The 22,544-nt window shown below is 41.6% G+C and overlaps 1 protein-coding gene across 1 annotated transcript in view; it reads left to right on the top strand.

Annotated features, from left to right (window-relative positions):
- Positions 1-6,930: 6,930 nt before the first annotated feature.
- rfc1 (replication factor C (activator 1) 1) overlaps positions 6,931-22,544 on the top strand; it is a 53,375-nt gene continuing 37,761 nt past the window's right edge. The window contains exons 1-5 of the mRNA XM_063043292.1: positions 6,931-7,029; positions 15,568-15,690; positions 15,850-15,925; positions 19,558-19,668; positions 21,495-21,727. Coding sequence (XP_062899362.1) covers positions 7,003-7,029; positions 15,568-15,690; positions 15,850-15,925; positions 19,558-19,668; positions 21,495-21,727 — 570 coding nt within the window. The 5' untranslated portion in view covers positions 6,931-7,002. The remainder of the gene's footprint in view (positions 7,030-15,567; positions 15,691-15,849; positions 15,926-19,557; positions 19,669-21,494; positions 21,728-22,544) is intronic.

Genomic DNA, 22,544 nt, shown 5'->3' on the forward strand with positions numbered 1-22,544 from the left:
TCCAGAATGAACTTTTCCCTAGAGGGCTCAACTACAAACTGCTCTAAAAAGCCATCTTGTAGACATTCTACAAATTTCTTCTCTTGGAATCCTGATTTTCCCAGCTTACCTAACTTTGCCAGTTTGCTTTCAGATTGAAGTCCTCTATGACCACATTAGCTTTCTATCTCCTGTTATCATTTTTACCACACATTCTGGCTACTATTTGAAGTAATATATAACTTGCATTAGGAGCTGGTAGGAGTAACTCTCTATTTTCTTGTGTTCTTATGTTAAATTATAGAAGTGTCTCAAATTCACTTTGACCGACAAAACATGGAAGCACCTACACAAAATCAGGCAGACCTGATGAGCATGTGATTTCTGAGGCTGAGATGAGAGCATCCTTGAGAAGGGCAAACCCAAGGGAAACATCTCGCCCAGGCGGGGTACCTGGCCACGTACTGAACATCTGTGTCAATCAACTGGCTGAAGTGTTCACTGAGATCTTTAACCTCTCACTTTGGCGGTGGCAGTCTGAGGTACCCAGCTGATTCAAGCAGGTTTCAATTATACCAGTGCCCAAGAAGAACGTGGTGACTTGCCCCAATGACTATCGTCCAGTAGCAATTGTGTCCACTGTGATGAAGTGCTTTGAGAGACTGGTGATGAAACATATCAACTCCTGTTCGAGGAGGGACTTGGATTCACTCCAGTTTGCTAACTGTCACAACAGGTCAACTACAGATACCACTTCACTCAACCTTGGTCGATCCAGCCAGTGAAGATGCATACATCAGGATGCTCTTCATTGGCTACAGCTTGGCATTCAGTACTATCATCTCTTCCAAACTAATCAATAAGCTTCAAGACCTTGGCCTCAATATCTCCTTGTACAAGTGGATCCTCAATTTCCTCACTTGTAGACCCCAGTTAGTTCTGATAGGGAAAAACATTTCCTCCACAATCACCATCAGTACAGGTGTACCACAAGGCTGTGAGCTTAGACCCTTTATTTACTTATGACTGTGGGCTAAACACAACTCCAAAGGCATATTTGTGTTGATGATACTGCTGCTGGTGACTGTATGAAAGATGATGGCAAGAACAGGAAAACAGATTATTATCTGAATGGTGGCCGATTAGGAAAAGGGGAGGTGCAACGAGACCTGGGTGTCATTGTACACCAGTCATTGAAAGTGGGCATGCAGGTACAGCAGGCGGTGAAAAAGGCGAATGGTATGCTGGCATTTATAGCAAGAGGATTCGAGTACAGGAGCAGGGAGGTACTACTGCAGTTGTACAAGGCCTTGGTGAGACCACACCTGGAGTATTGTGTGCAGTTTTGGTCCCCTAATCTGAGGAAAGACATCCTTGCCATAGAGGGAGTACAAAGGTTCACCAGATTGATTCCTGGAATGGCAGGACTTTCATATGATGAAAGACTGGATCGACTAGGCTTATACTCGTTGGAATTTAGAAGATTGAGGGGGGATCTTATTGAAACGTATAAAATTCTAAAGGGATTGGACAGGCTAGATGCAGGAAGATTGTTCCCAATGTCGGGGAAGTCCAGAACGAGGGGTCACAGTTTGATGATAAAGCGGAAGCCTTTTAGGATCGAAATGAGGAAAATCTTCTTCACACAGAGAGTGGTGAATCTGTGGAATTCTCTGCCACAGGAAACAGTTGAGGCCAGTTTATTGGCTATATTTAAGAGGGAGTTAGATATGGCCCTTATGGCTAAAGGGATCAGGGGGTTTGGAGAGAAGGCAGGTACAGGGTTCTGAGTTGGATGATCAGCCATGATCATACTGAATGGCGGTGCAGGCTCGAAGGGCCGAATGTCCTACTCCTGCACCTATTTTCTATGTTTCTATGAATCTGTGTATGGAAGGGAGATTGAAAATCTGGCTGAGTGGTTTCACAACAACCACCTTTCACTCAATATCAGCAAGACCAAGGAGCTGGTTATTGACCTCAGGAGGAGGAAGCTGGAGGTCTATGAGCCAGTCTTCATTGGGGGTCAGAGGTTGAGGGGGGGGTGTCAGCAAACCTCCATGGATGTGCGATGGAGATTGTACTGACAACTGGTTACATTGTGGACTGGGATGGAAACACCAATGCCCCTGAGTAGAAAGTGGTGGATATGGCCTAGTCCATCATGGCTAAAGTCCTCCCTACCACTAAGCACATGCACACGGAGCTCTGTTGCAGTAAAGCATCAATCTTGATCCTCACCATCCAGGCCATGCTCTGTTCCCACTGCTGCCATCAAGAGGAAGGTACAGGAACTTCAGGATTCACGCTACTAGGTTGAGGAACAGTTATTACCCCTCAACCATCAGGCTCTTGAAACAGAGGATAACTTCACTCATTCCAGCACTGAAATGTTTCCACAACCTATGGACTTGCTCTCATATAATTTTCTCGATACTTATTTCTTATTTATTTGTTTATGTATTATCATTTTTGCTTATTTTTTCCTTTTTGTATTTGTATTCTGTTGACTTTTGCATATTGGTTGTTTGGTTGTCTGCCTGTTTGTGTGTTTTTATTGTCTCTATTGTGTTTATTTGCAATTACTGTGAATGCCCACAAGAAAATCTCAGGTTTGTACATGGTGACATGTATGTACAGTATTTTGATAATAAGTTTACTTTGAACTTTGGAAAAATCAAAACTAGCGCCAGTAACAATGTCTCATTTGTGTAGCAAGACTGATTACAAATAAAACATAACATAAACTGCTTTGAATTGGTGGTCTGGACCGTATTCAGGGATTCATCTTCAAATCTGGATGACTATGTTGCAGTTGTTACCCACTTCATTAAAACCTGTGTTTTCGTGTGCCCACGAAGACTTACTGTACATTCCCAAACCAAAATCTGTGGATGAACCAGGAGGTACATTGTCTGCTGAAGGCTGGATCTGTGGCATTCAAGGCTGGTGACCCAGGTCTGTACCAGAAAACCAGGTATGATCTGCAGAAGGCTATTTCAAGGGCAAAGAGACAATTTTGAATGAGGCTGGAGGGGACATCGGATGTACAACTCTGGCAGGGCTTGCAAGACATTATTTCCCACAAAACTAAATTCAATAGCACGAATGGCAGCGATGCTTCACTATAGTCATAGTCATACTTTATTAATCCTGAGGGAAACTGGTTTTCATTTCAGTTGCACCAACCAAGAATAGAGTATAAATATAGCAATATAAAGCCATAAATAATTAAATAGTAATATGTAAATTATGAAATAAATCCAGGACCAGCCTATCAGCTCAGGGTGTCTGACCCTCCAAGGGAGGAGTTGTAAAGTTTGATGGCCACAGGTAGGAATGACTTGCTATGACGCTCTGTGTTGCATCTCGGTGGAATGAGTCTCTGGCTGAATGTACTCCTGTGCCCAACCAGTACATTATGTAGTGGATGGGAGACATTGTCCAAGATGGCATGCAACTTGGACAGCATCCTCTTTTCAGGTACCACCGTCAGAGAGTCCAGTTCCATCCCCACAACATCACTGGCCTTACGAAAGAGTTTGTTGATTCTGTTGGTGTCTGCTACCCTCAGCCTGCTGCCCCAGCACACAACAGTAAACATGATAGCACTGGCCACCACAGACTCGTAGAACATCCTCAGCATCGTCCGGCAGATGTTAAAGGACCTCAGTCTCCTCAGGAAATAGAGACGGCTCTGACCCTTTTTGTAGACAGCCTCAGTGTTCTTTGACCAGTCCAATTTATTTTCAATTCGTATCCCCATGTATTTGTAATCCTCCACCATGTCCACACTGACCCCCTGGATGGAAACAGGAGTCACCGGTGCCTTAGCCCTCCTCAGGTCCACCACCAGCTCCTTAGTCTTTTTCACATTAAGCTGCAGATAATTCTGCTCACACCATGTGACAAAGTTTCCTATCGTAGCCCTGTACTCAGCCTCATCTCCCTTGCTGATACATCCAACTATGGCAGAGTCATCAGAAAACTTCTGAAGGTGGCAAGACTCTGTGCAGTAGTTGAAGTCTGAGGTGTAAATGGTGAAGAGAAAGGGAGACAAGACAGATGAACTCAATGCCTTCTATGCCCGCCTTGAAAGGGAGAACACAACTACAGTTGTGAAGATCCCTGCTGCACCTGATGACCCTGTGATCTCTGTCTCAGAGGCCGATGTTAGACTGCCTTGAAAGAGGGTGAACCCCTGCAAGGTGGAAGGCTCTGGTGGAATACCTGGTAAGGCTCTGAATTGTGCCAACCAACTGGCAGGAGTATTCAAGGACATCTTCACTTCTCACTGCTATGGACAGAAGTTCCCACATGCTTCAAGAAGGCAATAATTATGCCAGTGCCTAAGAAGAATAGTGTGAGCTGCCTTAATGATTATCGCCTGGTAGCACTCACATCAATAGTGATGAAATGCTTTGAGAGGTTGGTCATGATTAGATTGAACTCCTGCCTCAGCAAGGACCTGGACCCACTGCAATTTGCCTATTGCCAGAATAGGTCAATGACAGATGCAATCTCAATGGCTCTCCACATAGCTTTAAACCACCTGGAAACTCTCAAACACCTATGTCAGGATGCTGTTCGTCAACTATAGCTCAGCATTTAATACCATCATTCCCACAATCCTGATTGAGAAGTTGCAGAACCTATACCTCCGTACCTCCCTCTGCAATTGGATCCACGACTTCCTAACTGGAAGATGACAATCTGTGTGGATTGGTGATAATGTTTCCTCCTCATTGACGATCAACACTGGTGCACCTCGGGTGTGTGCTTAGCCCCCTGCTCTACTCTCTCTATACCCATGACTGTGTGGCTAGGCATAGCTCAAATACCATCTATGAATCTGCTGATGATACAACCATTTCTGATAGAATCTCAGGTGGTGACAAGAGGGTGTACAGGAGCGAGATATGCCAACTAGTGGAGTGGTGCCACAGCAACAACCTGGCACTCAACGTCAGTAAGATGAAAGAGCTGATTGTGAACTTCAGGAAGGGTAAGACATACCAATCCTCGTAGAGGGATCAGAGGTGGAGAGAGTGAGCAGCTTCAAGTTCCTGGGTGTCAAGATCTCTGGTCCCAACAAATCAGTGCAGTTATAAAGAAGGCAAGACAGCGACTGTACTTCATTAGGAGTTTGAAGAGATTTGGTATGTCAACAAATACACACAAACAACTTCTACATGTGCTATGGAGAGCATTGTGACAGGCTGCATCACAGTTTGGTATGGAGAGGCTACTTACTGCACAGGACTGAAAGAAGCTGCAGAGGGTCATAAATTTAGTCAGCTCCATCTTGGATACTAGCCTACTAAGTACCCAGGGCATCTTCAAGGAGCGGTGTCTCAGAAAGGTAGCGTCCATCATTAAGGACCCCCAGCACCCAGGGCATGCCCTTTTCTCACTGTTACCATCAGGTAGGAGGTACAGAAGCCTGAAGGCACAACCTCAGTGATTCAGGAAGAGCTTCTTCCCCTCTGCCATCTGATTCCTGAATGGACATTGAACTGTTGAATACAAATTCACTTTTTCATTCTGTTTTTGCATGATTTTAATCTCCAATATACATATACTGTAATTGATTTACTTTTTTTCACTTCTATATTATGTATTGCATTGAACTGCCAATGCTAAGGTAACAAATTTCATGACACATGTCCAGTGATAGTAAATTTGATTCTGATTATTTGTGTCTGCTGAGTTTTGATGCTCATGTGAGAATGCTGTTCTTGGACTGCAGTTCAGCATTCAACACCATAATTCCATCTAGGCTCGACAGGAAGCTCAGAGACCTCGGCATTGACCTTGCCTTGTGCAGCTGGATCCTGTCAGATTGCTGACAGGTGGTAAGAGTGGGCTCCCTCACCTCCACCCCTCTGACTGTCAACACAGGAGCTCCTCAGGACTGTGTACTAAGTCCCCTCCTTTACTCCCTGTATACCCATGAATGTGTAGCCACCCACAGCTCTAATCTGGTAATTAAATTTGCCGATGACATTACATTGATTGACCTAATCACAAACAATAATGAGGTGGCTTACAGGGAAGAAGTCATCACCCTGACACAATGGTGTCAAGAAAACAACCTCTCCCTCAATGTTGGAAAAACAAAGGAGCTGGTTGTGGATTACAGGAGCAATGGATACAGGCTAACCTCTATTGATATCAATAGATCTGGGATTGAGAGGGTAAACAGCTTTAAATTCCTTGGCATCACCGAGGATCTCACATGGTATGTATACACCAGCTATGTGATGAAAAAGGCACACCAGTGCCACCTCCACCTCAGACGGTTGAGGAAGTTTGGTATGGGCCCCCAAATCCTAAGAAATTTCTACAGGGACACGATTGAGAGCATCCTGACCGGCTGTATCACTGCCTGGTACGGGAACTGTACTGCAGAGAGTGGTGCGGACAGCCCAGCGCATCTATATGTAGTTGTGAACTTCCCATGATTCAGGACATTTACAAAGACAGGTGTGAATAAAGGGCCAGAAGGATCATTGGGGATCCAAGTCACCCCAACCATAATCTATTCCAGTTGCTACCATCTGGGAAACAGTAGCGCAGCATAAAAGCCAGGGCCAACAGGCTCCAGGACAGCTTCTTCCACCAGGCCATCAGACTGATTAACTCACACTGATTTGTATATTTTTATGTTACATTGACTGTTTTATTTATTATAAATTATGATATATTACTATGATTGCACATCTAGATTTTTACTGCTCATGTATGTGAAGGATGTAATAACGTCAATTCAATTCACTTCTGTGAAGTTTGAATGCTAAAATGTAGCTTGATGAGTTAGTGTGGAGATTGGCCTCAATAAAGCTCAGTCGTTCTTTCTTTAAAGTCGAAGCATCTTGATATTTCCAGGCAAGTTCTCGCCTTGGTTTGGTTGCCCACCCAGCTGTCAATCAAACACTTCCCAGACCTGGACCGGAGGGCTCAGCTGTGGTTGACGTCATCGCTGCGCGCCGCACGCCTGCGCGTTGAAATTGTTGGCGCCAAATGAAGCTGCGGAGGAACGGTGACATGGTGAGCAGGGCAGAGCGGGCCGGGCTGGGCTGGGGTACCAGCTGGATTCCGGCGCGGGCCGAGGAGCTGCTTCTGCCCGGTTGCAGGCTGGCGATACCTTGCCGGGGTGGCGACCAGACGGAGGAGTGGGTTTGGAGGTCACTGGGCAGGAAGCAGGACTGGGCCGAGGTGTCCGCGTTGGCGTCCCGTCCCCCCCCCCACCCTACTGCCGCCTCGCCAAGTAGTTCTATAGGCGATCGGCGTTTCGACCCTGACGTTGACTTTGTCTTGATTTATTATTAAGACAATTATTGGTTTAATATTCTCCATTTGGACTCCGGGTGATGTATTCGGTGTCTCTGGGTAGCTGGGGCGGGGTTGTTCTATCATCACTATGGCTGTTCTTTCTAATTGTAGTCAGGGCCTCGTTAAATCACAGCACGAATCTAGGCCAAGTCTAATTCTGGGAAGGCTGCACTAGGGGAGAGAGAGCGCATTAAATTTTATTTGAGGAACTTCAGTTGCCTACCTTCTTATTCCAGAAGATTGGAAGTACTAATTGTAAGTCAAGATTGTGGTTACTTTCCTGTGGCAAGGAGCTTAATTGATCGAGTCACAAACGCAGAGGGCAATTAGAATTGTAAAATGATTGGCATGAACGTTAGGGATTACTGTCTCCGAGAAAGTTCAGAACTGAACTAAGTTGTGACGTTCAGGTTCTCTACTGTTGTACACGCAACCAGGAGATGCTGGTTTCTGGGTTGATGACTGCCAGAGAGATCAGTAAGGCACTTGGTTGAGGTGGTAAAGACTTACAAAGAAGTTGTTTAAAGCATTATAATATAGAGTAAATATGCTGTAGATGGGAAGGAAGGGATGAAAAGAAAAGTTTTTATTTGGAATAAGATGTGACCACTGAGGGTATGGTAAAGTGAATTGTATATTAAGTGGGGCTAAGGTGTTTTGAGTTCATAGTGTTGAGAAATGAAAATTGTATTCAGGGATTTTGTGTTTTTTGTGTGAATTAGGCCACAATGTGTTTAAATTATTGTCAGATATGAAATGACAAATCCATTCGTGGAAATTATGAACTTGCACTGTGAATGGGTTACTGTCAGGGTTGAAGCTGAGATCCAAGTATTGGAGCACATATATTGGGTATGATGACTTAACCACAAATGGAACATCAGTGAGGCAGTGGCAATAATAATGAATGGTCCAGCTCATCTCATTGGACATCTGCCAACATCTAATGAACCAGAGCTATGTTTACATGGATTGTCGGGTAGTTTGAATGTTGCAGTTGAATCCTAATGTCTTTCTACTTGACCTTTTTTCTATTGAGATAATAAGCGGGTAGAAGCATGCATGTTCTGGTGCTCAGCTCTGCACACAGGAATGTTTTTGAAATAGAGGCCTTGTGCTAGTATTTGTACATTGATACGTGCATGTTGTGATGGTAAGGAACACTACTATTCATGGACTAAATTGTTATGTTCCTGCGATTATTCTGATGTGAGATATTGGTTTATTATTGTTTATAATGTGGAATATTGTCTTGCATACTGTACATAACATTACCATTTTCTAAATTGGACACACCACCTAAATCCTAGAGCTGTTTGAAGCTGCTCTAGGATTCAGTAAAATATGACTGACCTAACTATAACTTCAAATTTGCATTCCTTGCTACTCTTTTACTCACTTGCTTATCAAACATTAATCTAATGCTTGATTTTAAAATATTCACTGCTTTCCACATTGACCCCATCAAGACTTCTTGATATCCTTTCTACCTTCTTGTATGAGGATAGATTATTTTTGTCCAAGTGGATTTTAGTCTTGTAGCAAACTGCCCAGCTGTGTTGGCCAGTTCAGTTCTGGTTTCTTTTGATGTCTGCACCTGCACAGGGCAGATATCAAGAGGAGATTCATACCCAGTTGCCTTGGCTGAACCTGCAATGTTTTGGTTTATTTAGCACCCAGTTCAAATTCTAGGATTTGATTAGGCTCTGGTGAACGTTGATAACGGTGGAATATGAGGTGTATGTCACTGGCTGCCCTTCCCGTTTCCACACTGACCGTGACTTCTCCGCTGCTACCTTGAGGCCAAATTCAAACTGAAGGACATAATTCCATTTGGGTAGTTTGCAGCATTGAATTTTCTAATTTCAGTTTGCCCAGTGCCCTGTGTTCCTTTCTCACTCCTTCCAGTTCAGTCTCTCCCTTTGTCCACATTTCCTATTTCCATCTGCCCAATGTCCTCCACTTTGCCTTGTTTCATCTATCAGCCCTCCATCCCTCCGCTCTTTATGCTGCCTCTCTTCCTCTCTTCCCTCGACCCTCTCGTCCCTGATGCAGGGTTACGGTGCAAAGTGTTGACTATCCTTTTGCTTCCATAGATGCAGAATGACCCCTTTCTCCCCCCCCCCCACCCGAGTTCCTCCAGCAGTTTCATTGCTCCATTGAGTGTGTTCTCCAAATAATGCGTTGAATTTTATTTCTTTGCATGTGATATTGAGGTCTGCAAATATTAATAGGGCGTATATGTTCAGCTTTGTGGTCAATTGGGTACTGCTTTCCTGTATGTGGTTTAAATGAACCAAAATTATGTGTTGAAGAAATATTTACAAAGAAGCTTTAAACTAAATCAAGGCTGCATGCTTATTTGAATTGGAGTTGCTAAAATCAGTTTATTGTGCCTTTGTGTGATGCTGAATTTTTTTTCAGTTCCTCTATCAAGTGAATGGGTGCATTGTGCTGTATCAAGTTGAGCTGAAGTTTGAATTGCTCTAGTTCTATTTATTATTTTCCTGAACATGGCAGGGAATGGCAGTTGTCTAAGATCTTTGCATGTGAATGAGCCCAGTGGTTTATATTGGTGTCCAGTTGTAGGAGGGTTTTGTATCTGGTGTCGCACAAAGTTAGTTGCATCCTTTATTTCCTGCTGTATAATTGCAATACCTTGTCTCATATTGGTAATCTGATATTCAGTATGAATAAACAGAAATCCCACCAGTTAAATACTGGAAATAGCAGCATTCTTATAACAAATCGTGCTTCCTCTGTCGTTTTTCATGACCATGGTCCAAAGCTGAATTTTAAAGTTGTGCAAAGTCAGTTACATGGTCTCGACCAGAGCTTGTAATCAGATGTGTTCTTTCGCCAAAACCTGTCTCCATGATGTTACCATTCTCTGCCTCTGCCCCTCATTTGCTTTGAAACCCTCACTGAATTTGGTTACCTCAGATCAGCATTCGAACCTCTCAACATGAGCTTGTTGAAATCTCTGCTCATGTCCTAACTACTCAAGTCCCATTTATTGATCGTTTTGCCATGTGATATGGATACCTTTAAAATCAAAGCTATTGTTCCTGAGGTAAAATCCCTTTGTCTTTGAGCTCCTCGTCTGTACCGTTCATTTGAGATTGTTCCGTCCTTCTGCTCCTAGCGTGCGCATTTTGTTTTCATTTTCCCTCCAGGTTTTGTGACTGGCATGCTATTTTCTAAGTCCCAAGTTCTGACTTTTTCCCTCCCTTTCAACTTTACATTTAAAACACATGCATTTTCTTTGCTAGTATGCCTGGGAAACACTGGGATATCATATTTTAAACAAACACTAAATGCATGTGGTTCTGACTATTTACGTTGTATTGACTGCTTCAGCTCTAGGGCTGTTTGCATGCCATTGGGGAAAAACATTTTAAAAAAAGTTCTCTCTTTCTGATCTTCCTTGCAATTGTGCTCCCTGTGTTAGGAAGTCAAAGTAAAATTTACTATCAAAGTGTGTACATGTTACCACATACTATCTTGTGATTCATTTTTTTGCAGGCATTTACAGGAAAATAAAGTACAGTGAAACACTATAAAAGCAAAGACTGACAATCGATGTGAAAATAAAATAATACTGAGAACATAAGTTGTTTTTAAAATGCTTGGGAGTTATTCTGTAAGTGGAGCTGTTTTGAGTGATGTTATCCATGCCTACTTGGGAACTTGTCAGGTAGTAGCTGTTCCTGATCTTGGTAGTGTGGAACCTAAGGCTCTGTACCTTCTCCCTGATGATAGCAGCAAGAAGAAAGCATGGTCTGGATGATGTTGGGCGGGGGGGGGGGGGTTGTCCTGGATGGATGATGATTTCATGCAGTAGTGCTCCATGTAAATGTGCTCAATGGTGCGGAGGCCTTTGCTTGTGATGGACTGGACTGTGTCCACCCATTCCCATTCTGGGCACTGGTGTTTTGTACCAGGCCATGATGTAACCAGTTAGGATGCTCTTCACTGACAAACTTATACATGTAGATGCAATTTTTTTTGTGTGACATGCTGAATCTCTGAATTTTAAAAAAAGTGGAGGTACTTCTTTGCGATGGCACTTGGTTGTTTGTCTCAGGGTAGGTCCTCTGATACGATGATACTCTGATACTAACCCCATCTACCTCCTTTCCCCTGATCAGCACTGGTTCATGGACCTCCTGTGTTGATAATCAGCTGTTTGGTTTTGCTGATGTTGAGTGTTTTGCATTATAGTGGGTGATGGCATTATAGCCCTGTTACAGTTGTCGAGCATTACTCCATCATTCAAGTTTAGTCTGGAATTGCCACTTTGCATGTGAGATGGCTTTCCGAAGGTCGTACCTGGACCAACGGTCAAGAAGGCGGTCTCTGCAAGCGTCGTGGAACGTGTAGAGCAGGACGAGACACAGAAGACGTCCTGGTCATCCACTGCGCCTCGTCCCATCTCCAGCTGTCTCGATTCTGTCTTGCCGCTGGATCCAGGTGGAAATTGGGAAGAGAGTGTGAGGCTGACGCTGCACAACTCTACCTCACTTAAATCCAAATCATGCGCTAGTCTCGACACCGTCATAATGGTGTCAAGGTCCTCATCGACGCCAACGATGGACGAACACACACACCTGGACGTCATGTACTTTGCTGGAGTGCTAGTCCTGAATGCCACCGACTTTGAATCTCTGGGTTCGTGTAGGGTTTTTGCTTGAAGATCCTGAATGATTTTGTGAGACGTATGTCTGCAAGTGTCTTTATAAAATCAGTGACAGTTGTGTTTGTTTATTCAGGTTTTCTGAGTCCTTGAGCGTGGCCCAGTCCGCAGTCCCATAGCCGCTTTTCTACCTCTCGTGGCTACCTCTTTATCGTCCTTGCCTCTGGAAGGAGTTATTTCAGTGGGTTGCACCATGACGGATATGCAGACAAGTATACCGGGTACTACTTTAAAACCACCTGAACCGTGACAAAACTTGATCATGGGTAAGGTGCAGAGGAGAACTGCATTTTAATGAACTTATGGTGGTGGTAGCTATCCTTGTGATTAATGTTGAGTGCATTTACTATATTGGGATGATGTGTAGGATTGTGCTTTCCTTGCATCTTCAGAGTTTTATTTTATGTGTAGGGGTTCTACTCGGACAGTGTTTTATCCTTCTAGTTTCTGGAGTTTTATGTGAAATGCAATGAAATTTAGTCAAGAAAAACAAGAACCACCTGCAGTTATAAAAGGAAACGGGTGCTGTACTCGGTGGGGGAAGTGTTGTGACTGCGTATAAAAGGAAAGGGGTGCTGTAGTTGACGGGAAGTGTTGTGATTGAGTAAACAGCACTAGCAGGAGCTAGTGCAGACTTTGGGCCAGGTGGCCTCTTGTATTGTTGTGGTTTGTGTTGAGATAGTGGTACCATCTGGAGTAGTGAATATTGATGTGGGTGTTCTGCTAATTGAGACCAGTACATTTTGGGCCAATTAAATGGCTGCCCCAATTAGCCGAAGTTTCATGGAAATAGTTAAATGTATTTTTTTTAAAAAAATACAATCTACAGAGAATCAGATTGTTACATTAATGAAATATGGAACAAATTAGAACATTACCGATACTACCACAGTACTATAAACTGCATTAATTTTTAATAGTTATCAATGAAAGAATTCATCCACTGTATGCTGCTGTGTTCTTTTTGATTGTAAATGAACAAAGTTGGTGCAGACACCCAGTGCAGATCAATTTCCCCCGGGATCAATAAAGCATGACTATGATTAGATCATGGACTACCTTCATTGTCTTCCTGTGTAAAGTCAAAATAAAGAACAAAATTAACAAAAATGATTACTTTTTGAATTGGTGTCCACCAGCCCAAATACATAACGCAACACAAGCACGGGCAACTGACACTATTTCAAAACTGTTTGCTCTAAGCATGGTGTAGGGTCCAACAGCCACACAAGCGCATGCAACTGATGCTAGTTAGAAACTGTGGCAACAGTTACTGGTCCCTATTAAGCAGCATAGTGTCCCAAATAAGCGAAGGGAATCCTGGCTATTTTCTCAATTAGTTTTTGTTCTTTAGTAGGTGTCCCAATTAACCGATGGCCCAATTAACTGGAATCCCCTGTACACCCTATCCTTGTTATATGTGGGGAATACGTTCCTCGCAGTTGACGCATAATGTGAATAATTAGATGGAGAAAATAGGGATGTGTTCCAGAGGACTTCCTAAATATGTTTTATCTAATTTATTCACATTTTCAGACCAATACAACACAAAAGCAGTACCACAAGGCAACATTTGTATTAGATTTCATCAATTTCAGGTAATATTCAATGTAATAAATCATAGAAAGTTAACATCCTCGGGTGTACAGTACTCACCAACAGAGGCAGGTGTGTTCGCTCCGGGAGATGAGTGGTTGTTGTGGTGTCGGGCAGCTTTACATGGATAAGGTGAATGGTTGTGGTCGTCAGGATCATAACAAGCACAGCAAGGGGTGAAGGAAGACTCACAGAACTCTTAGTACTGCCGGCAGCAGGAGATGACACCAATTTGAAGAAAGTGGTGAGGGTTGTTTGCTTGGCAGCATTTTGTTTTTCAGCATAAATTTGCTTGTAGGGAAGAAGGGTTGACGGCAGGGAATGACTGAAATGCTGACTCCGATCTAAACTTGGGTCCGTGTCCATCGCCATTTGTGCCAAGTGTTCTGACTTCCATCATTCCCTCACCGTTGGTAAACTCCCAGGATTTTCAAAATCGTCTGTAGCTTGCAGCAACTGAGAAATGGTTCGTTGTGGAAAATAAAAACGTCTTGAATGTGGATCACACCTTGGTTGAGTGGTTGAATCAGCAATGTTAGGCAGGAAACACAGTTATGTTAGGATGAATGCTGTCCAAATGTTTAGGATGGGCTGGCGCATTATCAAGCAACAAGAAGTTTAAAGGCAAGATTCTGTTCCCGGCAGTAGCGTCCCAGAGCTGTGTTACCTTCAGCTGATGCCGCGCTGTTTATAATTTCCTACTTTTTTTTCAAGTGTTAAAGTGGTTCTCTGCCACTCAACTGATGGCCCAGGACATGACATCGGACACTTAGACACATAGTTAAATATTTCAAGCACAAAATCACTGCACCGTAGGTAAAATCAACAAAAGTTAGGAGTGCAGGATCGCTCATCCACACCTTGCGAGTTTGGCGGGAGTGAGATTGTGGGGCACGCGCACCTGACTTGTATTGGCTGGAAAGCAGTGCCTCTCATTCCAACAGTGAGACTGTGAGGTGTGTGCACGTTGACTTGTATTGGCGGAAAGCAGTGCTCCTCGCATAACTGTCAGTTTTGGATGCATATAAGGAGACGGTAGAAATAGGTTCCTTGCATAACTGTGAATCTGCATTGTCTGAAGACACATATAACCAGGATAGGGTCTATTTATGAACTGCTCTGTCAAGGACAAGGTTTACAATGTAACCAATAGCATGCTTACATTGTGAAGTTGAAATTGTACCCCACTGAGATAAGATTTTCACTTAAGGTTAAGAAACCTGAGCTACAAATATTCTTTTCTCCATGTTTACCCTGAGAGATCGTAAAATTTTTCACACCATTTCTTAAAAATCAGCTTGTTGAGCTGTGTTTTCACATAAATCTTGTGCTTCCAAAATACAGTATCTGGCTAACTTTCCAAAATGGTTCTCTGTCTACAGTAATCTACACTCATGTTGGCTCTGAATAGGATATGTCCAGATTTGCAGTCGAGTTTAAAGTGGAATTCCAGATTTGCCTATTCGTTCAACCTTTTCAGAGTTCAAAGTGCATATTGTCATTGTGTTGGGAAGGTTTCCTCGGACACTCGTGCTCAGTCATACAGTAGAAATGAGTAGACTGAGTCAATTCCGTCCACCTATTTATACTGGTCCCTCATTTTTATTCTCCACACATTCCATCAACCCCTGCAATTGTACCCCTCAGATACACACGATCATCACTTTACAGTGGCCAGTTAACCTACTTTGGGTGTGGAAGGAAACCTACTTGGTTGTAGGGAGGATATGCCAACTCGACGTGCTTAGCACCAGAGTTCAGAATTGAGCTCGAGTTGCAGAATCTCTGAAGCAACACTTCTCCAAATTGCATTGGTGTGTCACCCATGGGAGTCGGTGATTATTGGAACGTTTAATATGTATCTTCTAGTTTATTCAAATGTTTGGGTGCATCAGCATATGTGTACTTTAATTTCAAAGTAACGTCTTCTTGGTATGAATATTTATGGTTTTTATTCACAGGACATCAGAAGATTTTTTGACGTGCTTCCTGCAGCAAAGAAGGCTGGGAATAAGGCTTTGGAAAAGAACAAAATGAAAAATGTTGGCAAAGGGTTGTTAAACATGAAGAAAACTGATGTCAAGGTTAGTTTGCCCTTTTCATAAGGGTCTGGGTTACACATTGATTCAATCAAATGTGTATATTGGGGGTCTGCCAACTTGCACCCAAGTCAACTGGCAATATAGGGAGGATTCTGTTTGTCATGATGTACACTAATTGATCTGTTTGTATTATGCTTTCAGAGAAAGGACTCCTGCAATTCCAAAGCATCAAAACAAAAACCAGTGCACAGGAAAAAACACATTATTTATGATTCGGGTAAAGTATTTAGAAAGTTATCTTTTTGGTATCATTTGTAACTTGTGGGGGAGAAGGTACCAAGGTGAGAACTGGATTTTCCATTTTTTTTCTTTCCCATAGAGAGATTAACTGGGATAGTTATTCGCTGCTGTTTGTCAATTGGATATATTGTCAATGTGCATGTAATTCATTAGTACGTCTCCATGATGAATATCTGTAAGTGGGCTGCAGCTCAGTTGCACTTCTCCCTTTCTGCAGACATAGGAAATAAAAGTGGTGTAGTCGTTTTTTTCTTGCCTTGAGCCTGCTTCCTGTAGATTATGGCGATCCTATAGATCAGTTCATTTTCATACCTGATATCCACATCCTCTGATTTTGAATGTTCAAAAATGGGGTGGTCTCCAATTTAGAATCAACTTAATAACAATATCTACAATGTTCAGGACAGACGATTCCAAATAGTTATGATTCCCTGCATAAAATGTTTTTATCTCTCACTAAATGACATTGCCTATGCTGAGATGCCCTTTAATGTTTCATTCTCCATTGAGCTGCAAAGACCATTGTTACCTGTTCGGTTCCATTCAGAGTTTTCCATGACTAGGTTTATTTCTGAACTTGGGTGAGTCTGGGACAGATTTGCTGTCTCCTTGTAGAGATGTCCTGCAAGTCTTGGAAACAACTTGGTGAATATATGCTGCACTGACTTTAAAGCAAATACATCCTTCCTTGAGTAGTGACTGACACTGATAACTTCCTCCAGAGGCTTCTGTATTAGTAATGAGGTTTTCTTATTTCTGAACTTGAGACTCTTTGTAATAAGGACTGATGTGACACTTGTCTTCCAGCTTACTTGTCCTGTTTACTTTGTGTGCATCTGCAGACCAAGAGCCCTCAGCACATCAACACTTGTCATTTTTCCAATAGGAATAAACTGCAGTTTTTAAATTTAAAAAGTAATAAATGCAAGCAGGACAAGCTGTTCACATTGAACTCCTTAATCTTGCTTGGCCAATCAAATGTGATCATGGCTGGTTTGATCTTGGCCTCAACTGCACTTTCCAGCCAGTTCTTTGCTACCCTAGACATTGGTCCAAAAATCTGTCCATCTTGTCCATGAAAGCAACCTACTTTTTTTGGATGAAGAAGTCAAACGTACTCAACCCTTGGGAAGCAATTCCTTTTCATCTCTATCTTAGACAGGTTACCCCTTTGAAGCCACATTCTGTGATGTTAAAATCTTCATGGGAAACATGATCTCTGCTTACCCTGCCAAATACCTTTTGGAATCTTCTACATTTGAATCGTCTCCTTTCTTCTAAATCTAAGAGAATATAGACTGAAGCCTTGTGCATAGTCATCCACTTACCTAGATTTTTCCCCCTATCTTTTTCCTCTTTCTATTCTTCTAACTTTTGATTTGTCCATGTCACGTGCCAGGGTCTGCTTTTTGCAATTATTTGGAAGCTGGGTATGGTTCACTCTGTTTCATCCAAGTCAAGATTATAAACTGGGTAGCTCGTAGACTGGTCCCTTTACGTACCAGTAAATATGTAATAACCTGAAAATGACCTTTTATTCTTATTGCCCTTGAACCAATCCTTTCTTCATGGTAAAATGTTACATTCTGCAACCTCTTAGTTCGTTTTTCTTTCTGAAACCAAAGCAGATGCTTTTTGAAGAAAACATGAACTCTTAGTTCTCCCTTGTCCAGCATAATTGTGCTATAATTTTAAAAAAATAATTTGTCAGATATGGTTTTTTTAATCTTCATGGAATCCTGTTGACTCTGCCTGATTATGACAGATTTACTATGTTCTTCCTAATTGTATTATGACTATTATAATGCTTTAAGGATGGATTTCAACAATATTCCTATTTGAAATATTGTTGCATTTGTTACCTTCCAATCTGCTTGAATTGAGGGAATTTTAAAGAAGCGATCAATATTGCATCTCTCCTTTCTGTAGCTATCTGTCATCTATCACCGGGCATGCTGTGGGAATCTGAACTTCAGTCTCTTTAACTGTATCTTAGTGTTGGGACAGGCAGTAATATTTAATGTGCTTATTAAGAAACTAATGAACTACCTTTTGGGTTTCATTTATTACTACATTTCTTGCATCCACCTAGAAGCAGATTGTTTTGGAACTGTGAACCCTCTGATGGAGAGTTCCTCTAGTTTTAGTACCAAGTGAACTGTGTGATAGTGTCATCTTGGAAGAAATCAAATTCATCATCAATGTTTAATGTCCCAGCTGTCAGATTGGTTGTGGTAGGTAGTTGGGAGCAAGCTGGTCACCTGTCTCGTGTGGAGGGGCGAGGAAAGCATTCTTTTGTTTGCAAGGTGATTTAAAATACAAGTAAACTGTATATTCTGCAGTTGTTTTAAACTATACTGTGGTCATTAAGTGCGTTCTCCATGTAGAAGCGTATTTTACAATCATTCTAAAAATATTTGGTTGTGTAATGCGGTGTGCTGACCTTTGACTTATTCAATACTTTAGCTTTGTTAGTATGAGTAGTTTTGTAGTGATAGAGGGTACAATAGTGTGCTAGGAATGAAGGAACTTGAACTTCTGTGAATAATGAAAGGCAGTAGGTTATCATTTAAATTTCAGCTGCTTCATTAATGTCAGCTACTTGTAGTCAAATAGGAATAAAGTAGAGGAGCAGTATGGTAGCATAGCAGCTAGCGTAAAGTTATACAGCACAGTACCGTCGCTGTCTGTAAGGAGTATGTTCGTTCTCCCTGTGGCCACGTGGGTTTTCTCAGGGTGCTCTGGTTTCCTCCCACATTCCACAGCTGTACAGCTTGGGGTTGTAAGTTGTTGGTATGTTATGTTGGGGCAGAAGCCTGCTGACAGTTGTGGGCTGCCCCCAGTACATTCTCGGACTGTGATGGTCATTGACATATTTCACTGTATGTTTTGATGTTTCAATGTACATATGACAAAGCTATTTTTTTCATTAAAGATTGAGATTGATTTTTCCTGACTTTCATGCTGTATCTGTTGACTTGGATGTATTAGTTATGTTCCAGTAATAAATAAAATTTTAGCAAAGTTAAATATTTGAATGTTGTGAGCAGGTTTTATTTGTGTGTGTATATGTAATATGTGTATATGTGTGTATGATACATACACACACAAAATATACTTTTAATTTCCCCCCACCCCCTTTTCTTGAGGGCTGATGAGACCTGGCATGCAATTCCAGTGATGCAGCTAATTCGCTTTCTGATACTGCGACCTGAATGGCTCTTCTGCATATACAATTTTCAGAGTGACGGCTGTTGGTTATGAATGGCTAAGTTGTGAGATGATTATCCAACAGATGACCTCACTTTTTGTACCCTCTTGTGCTACAAAGGTGCATGGTTTTGTGGTGGAAAAACAAAGAGCCGGATGAATTTGATGTTCATTGGTTCTCTTAGTTGTGACTCTTCCTCTTTTTTTCTCTCTGCAAGCCCAAGATAGTCTTTCGTTGTGATGGCCTAAAAAAGAAACCTGGGTGTTCTGTATGTGTGATTTAGTACAGCACCAAATAGTTATTTCCTGGGCAAGGGGGTACTTGCATGTTTGAGCATATTTGTATTATCACAAGATGAATTGCATGTGTTTTATTTTAAAATGTATTATGTACTGCAGATTCTGAACCAGAAGCTTCGCCTCCAGATAAGAAACTCAAGAAAGGGTCATCCTCCTCTAAACCTACAAAATCCTCCAAATCAGAGCCTGTAACTGTGGTTTCTGAAACAGGTAAGAAATGGTTATGATCTGATTTCCTGGAAGTAATTTAGTCAGTTTTTGAGAGAGTGAACAATGATGACAGTTTGCCTCTGTTTTTGTTATTTATTTTTTGTCCTTGTACGTTCACTAATCTGAATCAGGAAATGCATCTAGGTTAGTTGACATGGATTGCTCCTAGTGAACTATTGGTTCAAAATAAATTAATTTTACTGATGATGCAACTTGTGACATTGGTAAATTTACAATCATCTTTGAACAATTTGCCCAAAATACTGAATAGATTTTCAGTGAACTCTGATATTGGTCTTTTCAATGCCTGGACAGTGTTGTGAATTTTAGAGCCTTAATATTAGTATATTAGACTAATATTGAGTGATATTTTGTACCACTGAAACACAGACATTGACATTTTATTCAGATCAGGATCTTGTAAACGGCTTTCTTCAGAGTTATGAGCATGTGCAGTTGGGACCTAGTATTGTTTTCAGTCAGGTAAGTATTGAACAATACACCATTATAAGTGTATCAGTTGGTTTAATTGTATTCTTGACTAGATGTGATTTGCCAGGGATGAGCCAGCAAACCTTGTGATGGTGCCTGGCATAGCAAGATTAGGGATTGGCAGATCAGTTGCACAAAACATTTTGTCCAAGTTGATTTTATAGAAATAGTATTTGCTGCTATTTCTTAAAACCATCAAAGAATGTACATCATTACTGTGACAAATGCTGCGCAATGGCTTCATTATTGACACTTGCCAGATGTTTATCCTGGGAGTGCAGTCTTCTGTCGACATGTTGTGGTCAGCATATCGAACTGTCTGCTGTTGGCATGCTCAGTGGATCTGATTTAGTGCTCCAGTGTGCAATGGAGACACCTCTACTTGTGTAGATAACTTGCCTATGACATTCATACCAAAGATGTATAATGCTGCTGTATTTGTGTTTAGCTTTGTCCTAGTGCACACAAAGCACACTTCCAACTTTCACATTGGTCTGATGGTTCCAGGACATCCCATCTGGACCACTTTCTTGACTTGCGTCACTTTTGTGTATTTACTATTTCATGAAACAGATGCTCCAGATATTTTTTTGACCAAGAGTCAACAATACTATTGTGGTTGAAGTCCATAGTAGTATTGTCTGCATGTCAATAAGAGAACCTGTTACACATCCAGTTACAACAGAAGTGGAGTGGTTGATAGAGGTGATGAAGTGATATACTCATACTAAAGATTGATTCTGAAAGTGAAATACAGTTTGTACCCTTCCATTGGGAGAAATTATGTTAATCGGAGGAGAAGGTGACCAAAGTTACATCCATTGTGATTTGTTTTAAACTGACACCTTTGCTTTTCAAACCATTGCAATTAGAAGTAGGTCTGTTGGGTATCTTTTCCCCTGTTGGATTTAACTCATTCTTTTGTGTTTTTTTTTGTGCAACTTAATGCTACTAATTATTTATCATTTTCAATATTTCAATGCTAAAGTCTTAAGCAGGTGACTAAAGATGGAAATGATGCTGTTTCTTTTCATGCTATATCCTTGCTACTTTTGTCATTATCCCATCTGCAAAATTGCTTTGGAATTTGTAGGTTAGATTATCTCTTGACAGCTGCTTTGAAAGCAATTGAATTTGATAAATCTGGGGAAGAAAACGTTTGAGTCATCTACATTTAAAGTGGTCAGATATTCAGCAGGACAGTATTAGATTATTGGTTGCATTTAATGTTTTAAAAGCAGCAATTAAAACTAATAATTTGTTATCTGAAAATGACATGTTCTTTTGGGTGAAACCATGCCAACTTTTATTTCCCTACCTCCTATCATCTCAAGATGAAGAGGACGATTTTCTGCAAAGTAGGAAGATGACCCAAAAATCCAGGGAAAATGGTGGTCGTCCCGGGACATCAGGATCTGGAAGGACCAATGTGAAATCACAGCTCAAGCCAGTGCAGCCCAAACAAGCAAGTCCAGTGAAATTTACTGCTATATCAGTTCAAGATTACTTCGGCTCAAACAGTGTGCAAAGATCAAGTAAAAAACTGGTGGCCAGCAAAAGGAAAGCAGTAAGGATTGTTTGCACTGTATTTACCAATATTTATCATATTATATTTACCAATTGTTCTGTTTTGAACTAGGTTAGAGTAGGTTTAATATCCTATCTTTTCTGTCTGCTGTTTATATTAGTCCAGAACCCGACTACATTTTTCTTTTCCGCTTGCATTTGGCTTCACACAAGTGATCATTGATATTGCATGGTCTGCCTTGGCCTGCCTGCACTTTATTTTATTTACCTATACTCCCAAATAATCATTTTAACAATGGGGATTCTTCACGGTGATTTTTGTTAGTGCATATTATAGGTCGTATACCTTTTGGAGAGTCTCAAATTGAACGTGGAAAGGCCGTTGCTTTCATCTTATTTCTATTGCAGTGTTGGTACAGACAATTAATGCACTATCATCAACTGAATAGGTATTGAAGTTGGCTCCATTCTAGTCTTAGTTCCCTAGTATGCTACCTAGTGCACTTTGTGATTATTCCTAAATGGGAATGGATATTTCCCTTTGGAGTACTAACATCATATTGATTTCTGCCTTTGGTTGAGATCATCAGCAGAGATGGGAATTGAACTTGAGACAATTGAATCCCCAAGGGCACCTGGAGTTCTTGCAATTCCTTTAATGAAATAGCCTTGGGTAGTTCTCGTATTTCTTACATGTTTACTGGGCGAGAAGCCTCCAGTGCGAGTCTCCGAGCAATCCATGAAGCCCATTCTCTCCTTTATTTTCCCTATAACCCATTCACTTTTGCATATCTGTCAATTCTACCCTGATCCTTCCTTCTGCCACAAATCATAATAACCTGTTAGCCTACTGGTAT

The sequence above is a fragment of the Mobula hypostoma genome, chromosome 3, assembly GCF_963921235.1.
Source record: "Mobula hypostoma chromosome 3, sMobHyp1.1, whole genome shotgun sequence".
Taxonomy (NCBI): Eukaryota; Metazoa; Chordata; class Chondrichthyes; order Myliobatiformes; family Myliobatidae; genus Mobula; species Mobula hypostoma.